Source organism: Labrus bergylta, chromosome 1 (genome assembly GCF_963930695.1).
Source record: "Labrus bergylta chromosome 1, fLabBer1.1, whole genome shotgun sequence".
Taxonomy (NCBI): domain Eukaryota; kingdom Metazoa; phylum Chordata; class Actinopteri; order Labriformes; family Labridae; genus Labrus; species Labrus bergylta.
In genome coordinates, this window is record NC_089195.1 from 19,784,140 (window position 1) to 19,796,546 (window position 12,407).

Genomic DNA, 12,407 nt, shown 5'->3' on the forward strand with positions numbered 1-12,407 from the left:
AAAAATAAACCTTAGAAGTAAATGTAATATGAACTTTCTCCTTCTCTAATGTCAAGTGCTCTTCTCTTTTGCTTTGTTCGTCACTCTCTTCTACTTCCAGTCTCTGTAGGGAAGACCTTGTGTTTTGGTATCATATTCTCCTCCACACTGACACTGTTTATACAGGTGGTGGACCCTCAGAGCTGCACAGCCAGGAATACTTTCCTTCAGGGCAAACAGACCCAATGCAGATCTCACGTACAAAAACATACAGTTGTCCATTTTCTAATAAGAAGTGAAACAGTTTCAACATTTTCTGTGAGACTATGTAAGTCAACACCACTTTCTCTGTAGGCTTTGAAAAGAAGGATTTCATCACATATTTGTCATGCAAAAGTACAATGTATGAGTTCATAGGCCTTTTTAGACCTGGTTGTGTTGTATGTGTGATAAATAAAATCATCTTAGACAACAGTAGTGTTTCTACGGTTGTCAAATATTTGTGGACAATGTTCTTTCATAAGAAATGGATTGATTGTATTCAGAGGAAGCTAAGCAATGTATTTCTCTGGGTGATCTTGAAACACTCATGGCCATCTTCAGTCAGGGACAGTGTCTTTCTCAGGAGCGAAAGGTGATATGTGAGAAAGACTTCCTATCTGAGGCTGCACACACAATAAAATAACATTTCAAGTTTACATTCAAGGTTGATAACAACAATAAAATGTGTGTTCATACCGTATTACATGCAGATCCATGTCCTTTCTGTTTTAACCAGAATGCCCAGAAGGGGGCAATGTGAGCTGAGTGATATCAAACATCAGGCAGTCGAGGCTCAGGCCATACATTCTCGAAACTCTCCCACCTCACCTTTTCCTTCAGGGTCCTGGCCCCTGCCATCGTCTGCGTGATCTGATTCTAAAATCTCAGTCATTCTTCTGTACTTTTTATGCTATCTTGATCCGACTTGTCTCCTTTCCTTTAATTTCACTGGCAATTTATAGGTTACAAAATGTTTTGTATGATTTCATGTAGCTCTTCTTAAGACTGATACACACACTGACTAATGATGACCAATACAAAAATACATCTTAAAGTTTCAATCAACTTTATTCAATCAACATATTTCAAAATGGCAGGAAAAAAATATCTTTCATAAATTGTATAAAAATAAACTAGACACCTTGTTATTTCAATAGAGTAAACGAAAGACTACATTTAACTATATGATTTGATGCAAACCAAAAGTTAAGAAATAGGATGCACAAAAATCAATGACTTCTGTACACAGCTCTTCAGCCGTGTCTGCTCTAAAATGAACATATAGACGCTTTTCTTTTTCCCCTCCTACTTGATGAGGTGTGAACATTGCAGGAGAAGGACTGCAGATGACTATTATTTTCATTATGAGGTAACCAAATGTATGAGTCATTATCTATATCATGCTAAGACTTTAGAACAAAATGACTTTACCAACGATAGCTACACTTATTTGAAAGAAAATCAAACATCAGGAAACCCTGACCAGGAATGGTTTCTTTTACTTAATTTTTGGCTTCAAATTTGTATTTTCACTCACAACAATCACTCTGCACTCCCCACATAGCCGATGGGCATTGCATGACTGGTATTTGCATACAAAAATTACACAATGAGAAAAAATGTACACATGCAAACCTAAGCAAATTAGCTGTTGACCTCATGAATTTAGACTTTCACCCAGTGGTGTAACAGAGCACAAGCTTCTTAGATTAAGTTCAACTGGACAGTGAGTGTTAATTTTTCAAAGGATTTCTAAGCAAAACCAGTCTCTTTTTTGAAGGCGAGGCTTGTGGTCATTATTGGAAACAACAGTGTGACTGTTAGCAGCTCTTCATTGAAGATGATAACCTTTAATAGAGGCTGCCGTTTAAATAAATCTAATCATATTAACATAATCAGATTCCTACTTAAAGACTGCCGCAGGAGGAGAAACTAACTACAGGCTAAAATGCTTAATTGGATAAACTTTGGGGTTTTGTCATAATACCCTGATTTTAATTATTGCATTAGAAGAAAGGCTCAGTGCAGAATTGGTGTCTCTTTTCACTGTATAAATGAAGGCGAATGTGCAGGCAGGAGTAATAATAGAACTCAGAGGAGGAGGAAGAGGAGGAAGGAATAGGCTGACCAGACAAGTGGGAGGAAACAGGTGAAATCACAAGGAAGCCAACGAGGTCAGGAAACAAAGAGTAACAACAGAAACCCACACATTAGATTCTGCTGTGGATGATTCAGAAACAGTTTTGAATGACCTGTACTGCTACAGATCTACTGAAGTGGGGTATTTAATAGGGAGTTTAATGCAGTGTTTAGTTTGGTGATGTGTTTCCATAGTACATCACACACTGGAGATTATAGCTAAAGAGAGGAGAGAGGGGGGTGGGGAAGAGAACGTTATGACAGACATACCCTTTCACCCTACAGCATAAATACGTTACCATGACAAGACTTAACCTGGGGCGATTAAATGCACAGAGAGAGGAGAGAGAGAGAGAAAGAACAAAGAGGCCTGTTTGCTGCATCAGGCGGAGATTCAGTTTGGTTTCGTGTGTTTGTAATGTATCCCTTCTTATTCATCCCAAAAGTGACAGATTAAGGACTCAGACTCTAGACCCTTGTGGACTTGGCTTTTTGCATATCATGTACACAGATATACGAATATACATACTTTTCTTGTCAAATACTTGTCAGATACAGGGAATCTCGTCAATATAGCCAAAGTAAATTTTGGCAGTAAACCACTGATGCCTGCATTTTATATAGCTCTCAATTAGCAAAACTGTAGTTCTTTGTTATTTTCATAACTTTAGGAGGCTTAAAGTTTCCGGTATGCGTGATCAATGCATTGATGGTGATGCCCAACTACTGCATTTCAGGGAGTATACCGGAGGCTGATACAGGTACTTGTATCGGTATTGCCACAACTCTACATGTAAGGGAAAGAAAATGGCCTTTCTCAATCTCCCAAAAACACATATGATGTATATCTATCAATTACTCCAGACTAGGAAGAACATACAAATAACAGTGAAGAAACATCTTTTTGGCCTTGTATAGATTGTTGTTTTCTGTTGAACTGAAGCTCAATTTCATCATATCCAGCCCAGTAGACTGCTTACACACACAGCCCTGCAAACAAACAGTGTTCTGTCACTTGATGAAAGGCTCTAGCCATGTGGAATTGTGGCAGAACAGATCTCAATTAGAGGGATGGAAAGTAGGACAAAATTGCATGAGAGGGGTATGAGTTAACGGTTTGGATGACACTGTAGGTTATAGACTATACTACAATGTACATTTCTGTGTGTGTGTGTGTGTGTGTGTGTGTGTGTGTGTGTGTGTGTGTGTGTGTGTGTGGGTGAACAAGGGTGAGGTGCTTTGCCAAATTCTCCCTGCAGCTCCTCTGCATGCATGAGGGGCGTGTTCTGCTGTTATAAAACAAAACTCACAGTCCTGCAACTCCAAAGAGAGGCGGCCTGAATATACAGTAGGGGACATTCATCATCATCATCATCATCATCATCAGTCAGAGCATCTCTCTCTCTCTCTCTCTCTCTCTCTCTCTCTCTCTCTCCCTCTCTCTCCGTCCCTCCCTCAGACACCCCCACACTCAGTCAATCCACAGCTCTGTCAGTCTGTCCTTCCCTGTAAACACCTTCATCATCTCCTCTTCTTTCCTCTTCTTGCCACACAGCATTATGTCCGCAAACGGCGCAGACGGGGACTTGCTGCGGATCCCTCTGGGGCTCATCAACAGCGCGGGCAAGTATCTCACTGCGGAGACTTTCGGCTTCAAAATCAACGCCTCTGCCAGCAGCCTGAAGAAGAAGCAGACATGGACCCTGGAGCAGACCGGGGAGGACGGCAGCGCGGTTTTCCTGCTGACCCACCTGGGCCGCTACCTAGCCACAGACAAAGACGGGAACGTTACCGCGGACAGCGAGACGCGCGGTAAGGACTGCCGCTTCGTAATAACCGCGCACGAAGACGGGCGGTGGTCCCTGCAGTCCGAACCCCACGGCCGGTTCCTCGGCGGCAGTGAGGACCGGATCACGTGCTTCGCGCAAACCGCCTCACCTGCAGAAAAGTGGAGCGTGCACCTCGCCGTGCACCCCCAGGTGAATCTGTACAGCTTCGCGCGAAAACGCTTCGCCCACCTGAGCGCACAAGGGCAGGAGGTGTCAATAAACCGGGACGTGCCATGGGGAGTCGACTCGCTCGTGACTCTGGTCTACAGAGACGAGCGCTACCACCTCGAGACCTGCGATAACCGCTTCCTCCGCAATGATGGCAGCCTGTCCACTAAAACAGACAAGGATACTGGCTACATGCTGGAGTTCCGCTCTGGAAAAGTGGCATTCCGCGACTGCAGCGGCCGCTACCTGGCGCCTGCGGGCCCCACCGGTACTATGAAGTCTGGGAAGAGCACGCGAGTGGGGAAGGATGAACTGTTTGGCCTGGAGCGCAGCCACGCGCAGGTCGTGCTGACTGCAGGCAACGAGAGAAACGTGTCCACGCGGCAAGGTGAGGCTTTACAGACACTCAGAGCCAAAAAGTGTGAAAAAAAAAAAAAAAAATCACATTTTATCTTCATGTCACTGCTTAACTGGGCACACACACGCATGCAGCTGTTGCATGATATTCGTGCGCTAGAGCAGAATAGAGTTGGAGTTTCCCGTTACTTCATTTTACTAACGCCATGTGTTTTTCATTACCATGCTCTCTCCCCCCCCCTCCCCTCCCTTTGGCCACACTCTGCCTTGCTTAACATTTTTCTGCAGTAATTCTACCCCTGCATTATGGCTGCTGGTTCAGGGTCAGCTCCAGCCTACAGTCAGCTGTCATTCTCTGTCTCAGAATAGACAGAAAACTAAGGAGATGAGAGTTAAGGAGACAAAAGAGGCTGGAAAAAAAGAGGAGAGGCAGGAAAAACGAAAATGCTTTACAAAGAGGGAGATGTGACTCAAGAAAGTCCTGCTGAATGTGGATCTTTTGCTGCCGTGCACATGGGACTGATCATATAACCATGCAGTCGATATGCTTTAATGCAGGAGGAAATGGCTGTGTGTGTGTGTGTGTGTGTGTGTGTGTGTGTGTGTGTGTGTGTGTGTGTGTGTGTGTGTGTGTGTGTGTGTGTGTGTGTGTGTGTGTGTGTGTGTGTGTGTGTGTGTGTGTGTCTGTGGTGATGGATTGTGAAAGGAGGAGGATAATTTGTAGGTATGAGGTCAGTGTAGGGCAGTGACTCGTGACCTGGTCGTTCAATTAAGTTAGTGCCAGTGAAGGATTAAGAGACAGTGCTGGACATTCATTCAACATTATTATCAAAGGCCCAGCCCTTCTTTTCTGCTGAATCTGTAGCCAATAACTGTTACTGTTGCAGCAGGATCAGTGTGGGTGTGCAGCGTAGTGGTAAAAAAAATTGTTTTTTTTGTGTCAGCCTCCAAATGAAGCGAAAGATCTTTGTCACATAACTGCAATTAAACTGCAATTTAGGTCAAGATGGTAGAATTTCACAATTTTATTTATTAGCATTAAAGCATATTAGCAATTTTTGTGTCAACAGTGGGTCAAATGCCAACTTGTAATGGAAAAAGGTGCGGCATAGGCTAACTCTGAAACAGCATCAGGTTCTGCAGTTCCCCTCAGTTTCAAAGTGCTTAAGCATATTCCAGCTCATTTGTTTTGGTTTTAAGACCTGCAAATTTTAATTATTTGGTTCATTTGCACCATATTCATCAGTGGGTTCATCAGGCAACAATTTTTATTTAAGATTGATTAATCGTGATAAGAAAGAGGACATTTGGGGAGGAGAGAGTAGGGATGGCATGCATCAAATGGTTGCAAGTCAGGAGTTGAACCAGCAACAAGGACTTTATCTCTTAATGGTGCCTGCTCTACCAACTGAGCTAAACCACCACCCCAAGGCAACTATGCAAAAAGAGCAGTATGTATCTCTGAGACGTAGCGTTTAAAATTGGTACTGCAGTCCAAATTCAAAACACTGGAGAGAGCCGTTTTGCCTCAATGATATAGTAAGGTCATTTTATGATTTAATTCAGTAAATATCATACATATTGGTCGTTTAAGGACAAGTATCTGATGATCAGACTGTTTATCTAGAACTTAATGGAACAATAACTCAGCAACTATCCAGAGAATAGGATAGCAAAGAGCCAGCCGTTCCCTCCGGAGTTGATGGAGAAAGTAGAGCAACGAGCAGAGTATTTTGACTGATAACAGAAACTTGCTTGATCTTTTTTTTTTTTTGTCATTTTAGCCATCACACCCTTCCCTTTACTGTATGTAGTTCCTTTCTGGACTTAGATCATCCTCCAAACTGGTGTTGTAACACTGAGAGTCCTGCCCCTTTAAGAGTCTATCTGGGAAACTTGATGAATTAGAGGGTAGAGCAGTTTCAGACAAGGACAGAAACATACAGAGGCAAATGAAAACTGACGGCTGACTGCCCCACTTTTCCAGGCATGGACCTGTCAGCCAATCAGGACGAGGAAGGGGACCAGGAAGTCTTCCAGTTGGAGATGAGCCGTGAGGACAGGAAGTGTGCCTTCAGGACAGCTGCTGGAAAATACTGGACTCTGACAGCCAACAGTGGACTGCAGTGCACGGCCTCCAACAAGTAACCACACAGACACACTCACACAAATACTGCATCCAATTGAATACTGTATAACACAATTTAAACTTACGTTTAAACAGATCCATCCTTAACGGCCTGCTCATTGAGCTTGTTGATGTGTGTCACAGGTCTGGCAATAGTTTCTTTGAGCTGGAATGGCGTGATGGTCGTGTGTGTGTACGTGCAGCTAATGGCAAATATGTGGTCGCTAAGAAGAACGGGCAGCTAGCTGCTACTGTTGACAACACAGGTCAGTGATGTTTCAGTTTCTTCTGAACATGACTGAACTCATGAATAAGGAGCAGGCGTGTAACATATAGTAATAACAAGTTAAAAATATGTTTTCATGCGTATGTTTTGAGTGTATTGTAAAACTGTCCTTGTAAAGTGATATTAGAGATAAATCTGGATTTTTCTGTATTTCTTCTCACAAAGGATATCTTAAATCTTCCTCTCTCTTCAAGATGCTGGGAACGAAGGCCCAGACCCAGTTTGACACAGTCCATGATTTGCAGAACTTGTGCAAGATTGCGTATGCCAAGGGTTTACGCAGAAGCCTTTTGTGCATAAATGTTCACCGTGTCGTTTCATCATTTCTGATGTTGTGGGAATATTAAAGCAAAACATAACTTCAATCAGCCATCAAAATATTTCAAACAGTGTCCTGCGTTTTCAGGGGCACAATTCAAGGAAAAAAAGTCAAATGAGCTGGCCGAAGTTTGGTACATCTTAGAATAAAAACTGAAATCTGCCATGTAATTAACAATGGCTGGCACCTCGCTCTTAATGGAAATGAGCACGAACACTGATTGACTGATTGGTTTGATTTATGTTACACTCATAACACATCTATGTATACTCAAGAGACTTAATCCAATTTTTTCGCCCTGCACCTCACTTAGTGCCCACATTGTGCACCTTGCAACTAACAAAATGCAGTCCGACAAGTCCAAATCACTTTGCGCCATGCACTTTTGAGAGCTCACTTCACGCCATCAAAGTAGGGCCCCAAGTGTGCCTGGTCACAAGATTGCGTCTAAACATAACCTTTCTCTTCAGGGGATGCTGAACAGTTCCTGATGAAGCTGATCAACCGTCCCCTCATCGTCCTTCGTGGAGAGCATGGTTTCATCGGGACTCGTAAGGCTGGAATAGCAACCCTGGACTCCAACCGTGCATCTTATGATGTATTCCAGCTGGAGTTCCACAATGGAGCTTATTCCCTCAAAGGTAGGCAATAATGTGAAAAATATGACTTAACAGTTCTGTGGTGGTGTTCATGCATGTTTTAGTGACTTACTACAAGTCACAGAGTTTACATGACAGCAGCCCAATATAGCTGGTTAAGTTTGATAAGTTTGACAGCAGAATCAATAAAAAAAAGTCTTAAATAAACTATGAAGTAGGTATCGTATTTATTTATAGTTACGTTTCTGGCCACGTGGCAAGCACTCAGTTTAAGCTTTTTTTTGGTCTCCACCAACTCCAGTAAGAAATAGTAAATTCTTTAGCAGAAAACCCTCTACAGTAAGCAGCTAGAAAGGCAACTTTCTGCTGGTGCTGGAAATGTTGCGTCTAAAATGCCCATCGGCAGAGATAATGCTAATATTAGCTTAACTTGTTTCAAGGTGCCCTGCTTGATAATGGGTTCAGATTCCTTGTGTACTGAGCCAAAGAACAATCATAGTAATCTTCATACATTCTTGTTAATACACAGTTATAATTACATTATATACGAAAGTTATAATAATAGGTATATATTTGTATAGCATGTGTAGCAGAAGGCTACTTGTGATAGGCCATTACTGAAGTCTAGGTATTGGTATTGGAAAACAAATAGGTATCCAATCATATTTAAATAATTTCAGGTTTACATTATCCTCTTCAAATAGGGCTATAGTTCTCTCCTGTCTTTGTTCTTAGCCTTAAGAATAGTGCTCACCAAAGGCCTGTTAAACTCTACATTGCAGTAGAAAAAAATAAAAGTAAACTGAAATGTGCGGAATAAATAATAAAACACTACATGGATAGGAGGAAAAGATACTAGATGGATACAAATATTTTTGAAATCTGAAACTGTTATCATTTCAACCAGCATATGTACCTGACCAATGAGCCAGTATGACCTCTTACCTTTGTATGTGTTTAATATTTACAGAAACTGTATAACTATAAAGTCTTTGCATATTTTGCATAGGGAGAGAGACAGAGACAGAGACAGAGAGAGAGAGAGAGAGAGAGAGAGAGAGAGAGAGAGAGAGAGTGTTAAGTGTGTGCTGTTTGTCCAGACTCCATGGGGAAGTACTGGTGTGTTGGAGACGACACGGCAGTGGTGTGCGGCAGCTCCACACCCGTCCAGTTCCTGTTTGAGTTCTGTGACCTCAACAAGATGGCCATACGTGCTCTCGGGGGGAAGTACCTTAAAGGAGACCACGCTGGAGGGCTAAAGGCGAGCGCCGACTCCCTGGACAACGCCACCCTCTGGGAATATTAAAAAAAGCACAGTCAGACTTCTCAACTGTCCGACACAATGCTTCAAACTATTCATAGATACTTTAGGTAGCTGTTTTTATTTGCATATGTGCGTGTGTGTAATTGTGAACTTGTCTGGATGGATGTGTGGTGGATATTGACGCTGATTAACTGGAAGTCATGGCACCAAAGCACTACAGGTGTTTCTTATTTTCTCGATGATCTCTTCTTACTGGAAATTTGTATGTATGTTGTTGCTTGATGAACGAATCAAAGTGTGGCTCCACATTTAAAAGTTTCACTTCCAGTCAAATTTACACAAACTGTACCTGATATATATCAGGATGATTATCGTTATTGGTTGTGCCTATCTATATGTGGAATGATATAACTCACAACGTACAATATCTAACTTTCTCCTGCTAATTGCTGACTCTATTGTGCTGCATTCATATTTTGCTTTCAGACTATAACACATTATTAGATACATCAGATAATAGGGTGTTGTTTCTGCTGTAAATAAAGCTTTCTGTTCTGGTAAACACACAATGATGGACACTTTAAGTGCATGATTGTGTGAGACTGCAAAAAAAAGGGATGTGATTGGCAGATCTATTGTGCTTTGCCTGTATACCTCGAACTGCACATTGTTTCCTTTCCCTTTCTGAGATGTGCAGGCAGACACATATGTATTTAGACTGAGACATCTACACAATAGTTAGAATTCAAAGGAAATGTATATTCCATTAAGTTTTTCAATAATACTTTAAAAGGAAATAAATGAAAGAAGGTGTCAAGTTAAAGGAACTCTCTTTGTTAAAATGATCCTTTTTGATCAAAGGAGTGAAGGGGGCAGGGCTGCTTGTATGTACTACATACTCAAATGCATATGAATATACAAATACGCAGGCGTATACAAAATTCGCACTGTGACTTAGAATCTGCACAATGATGTAATGTCCAACTGCTAGCGACGAAAAGCACATTTTTGGAGTGTAAAATGTCTGCCTTAGTTTGGGTGCTGCTAGATGTGTAAACATTTGGAGAGAGTCAGTCATTTCTCCGGCTGTTACTGTGTCTGTGCCTTCCATAAAGTGTTCAGTCTTCTTCTTTTTTCAAGGTCCTACCATTGATAACAAACCGCAATAAAGTTTTCCCTCCAAACAGTGGACATTCTCATGGATTTTTTTCTCAGTTTGTTCATCCAGAGGCCTGAATCACCATGCATATTAGCGTGCTGATACTAGCATTAAAGTACAGTGTTTCAGAGCTGCTGTGTGACTGCAAATTAAGGATGGGACAAAATATCCAGCAATGTCAAGCATAAATTGTGTGATTATTGCATCTCTGCCAATTGCCCTTCTCTACTTCATGACTCCTGAGTTGCATATACATTCAGTTGCATATACATGAGAATAGAGCCCGACCGATTAATCGTATCGGCTAATTTTATCATAGATATGCGCCAATATTACTAGATTTATTCACCAGTCAAATAGCATTTCATGTGAGTATCATTGTATTACACTAGCAGTTCTCTTTCACTAGCAGTGTGCTTTATGGATTGCAACAAGTATCATCACTATCAGAGTGTCAAAATTGAACACATGATCTCAGAAATCTATCGACCGATTTATCTGTAACAGATTCTTATTCTCTCCCTAATATGGATATCAGTATCGGATTGATGCAAACTCTTATAATCTTTTTCTCTTTGTGTTTGTAACAGCCCAGAAAACGGTGACTTGATGGATAAATTGAATGCCAAAGAGCTTACATATGGTATTGGGTGTCATTTTCCTCATCTTTGGTGGTGGCTTCATAGCTTTAAAGGGTTTATCAAACACAGACACCATCTTGTTCTGGTAAGAAAATCTTTGTCATGACTCTTTGCAAACACTGGTGTGTGTGTGTGTGTGTGGGAGAAGGAATAAAAGCGCTGCATCATGTTCCCTTGGGATTTCTCCGAGCCAAAATTGTACGAAAGGAAGGAAGACGAGGGTGGAGATAGGTAACCTGCTCCACTTTCTCTGTCCCTCTGCAGAGGAAACTCAGCTCTCCTTCTTTTTATAAAAAGCACACACACACCACCATTCTTATCTGTGATAAATGTACCATCTTTGTTTAAAAAGACAGAGACAGGAACAAGCCAAAACACCTTCTTCATTCTGCACAATAGGATTTCAGCTTGTTGCCATGGTAACGGGTAATGGCAGGGACAGGGCTGGAGAAGCATGAATGTTCAAATTTGCAACAGACACACGGATGACTGATTTTATTAAACCGTAATCATAAAATTTAACATCTGCAGATGCAGTTTCTCAGGCATTCAGACACTTACTGACTGGAAAATGACTCTCAATGTAAAGCTCATGATAAGTGCAGACATGACACTGACTAAATTAATTGCAGGGCTTTGATGTCAAAACTTAAAGGTCACATTATACTCCTTTTCAACAAGTTTAAAAAAACGTCTCAGAGCTCCCCAAAACATGTCTGTGAAGTTTCTTGTTAAAAATTGTCTGTCTGTCTAGCTTTAAATGCAAGTGAGCTGTGTTCAACCCCGCCTTCCAGGAAGGGGATGTGCCTCGGGCTTTCTTGCACCATGCCAAATTGTTTACAGTGAAAAGGCGGATTGAGAGGGCAGAACAAACATCTGAGGGAGTATCACCCACCTGGGGGAGGGGTTAATGCCCTTTGTGATGTCACAAAGGGAAAATCTCCAAACAGCCAGTTTGAGCCCACATTTTCTGAAAAGTGGAGCTGGTAAAAGATGGAGAGGATTGACTTTTCTCATAATTGGGGGATTTGTAGACGGGCAAGGGACACGTGTTAGTGTTAGAAAACAATAGTGAAGTGTATTTTGTAAAATATGTGACCTTTAGTGCCAGAAGAAGCGAAAAATGTTGCCTGGAGGGAGTAAAAAAAAGTATGCAGGCAAAGAAAGAGCAAAATCAATAACTGAGAAAACTCATCCCAGAATTTCTGCATGAGAGAGGAAAGTCCTGAGTCAGTCAAGGTTACGAGTCTCTGAGCTACAACAGACAGAGGAACTCGTCTCAGTGATGCGCAGTCTAATCACAGAAAAAGAAAGTAATATCATTAGCCTCATAACATAATTGCCTAAGTCATATTTTGGCCAAATTGTGATATCTGCGTAACTCTCCTAACACTGATGATTCACCATGCATTATTGGCTAAGTCCTCAGCCTATCAGAATGCTTTTTACACTCCAAAATCACTATCTGCCCAAGTCATCTCTTTGACTTAGGCATTT

The 12,407-nt window shown here is 41.6% G+C and overlaps 1 protein-coding gene across 1 annotated transcript; it reads left to right on the top strand.

Annotated features, from left to right (window-relative positions):
- The first annotated feature begins 3,588 nt into the window (after window positions 1–3,588).
- LOC109991459 (fascin) lies at window positions 3,589–10,299 on the top strand. Its single transcript, XM_020643759.3, has 5 exons — window positions 3,589–4,545; window positions 6,502–6,658; window positions 6,787–6,908; window positions 7,718–7,888; window positions 8,947–10,299. Exons 1-5 carry the CDS (start codon window positions 3,720–3,722, stop codon window positions 9,150–9,152), a joined length of 1,482 nt encoding a protein of 493 aa, XP_020499415.1. The 5' UTR covers window positions 3,589–3,719; the 3' UTR covers window positions 9,153–10,299.
- The last annotated feature ends 2,108 nt before the right edge of the window (window positions 10,300–12,407 follow it).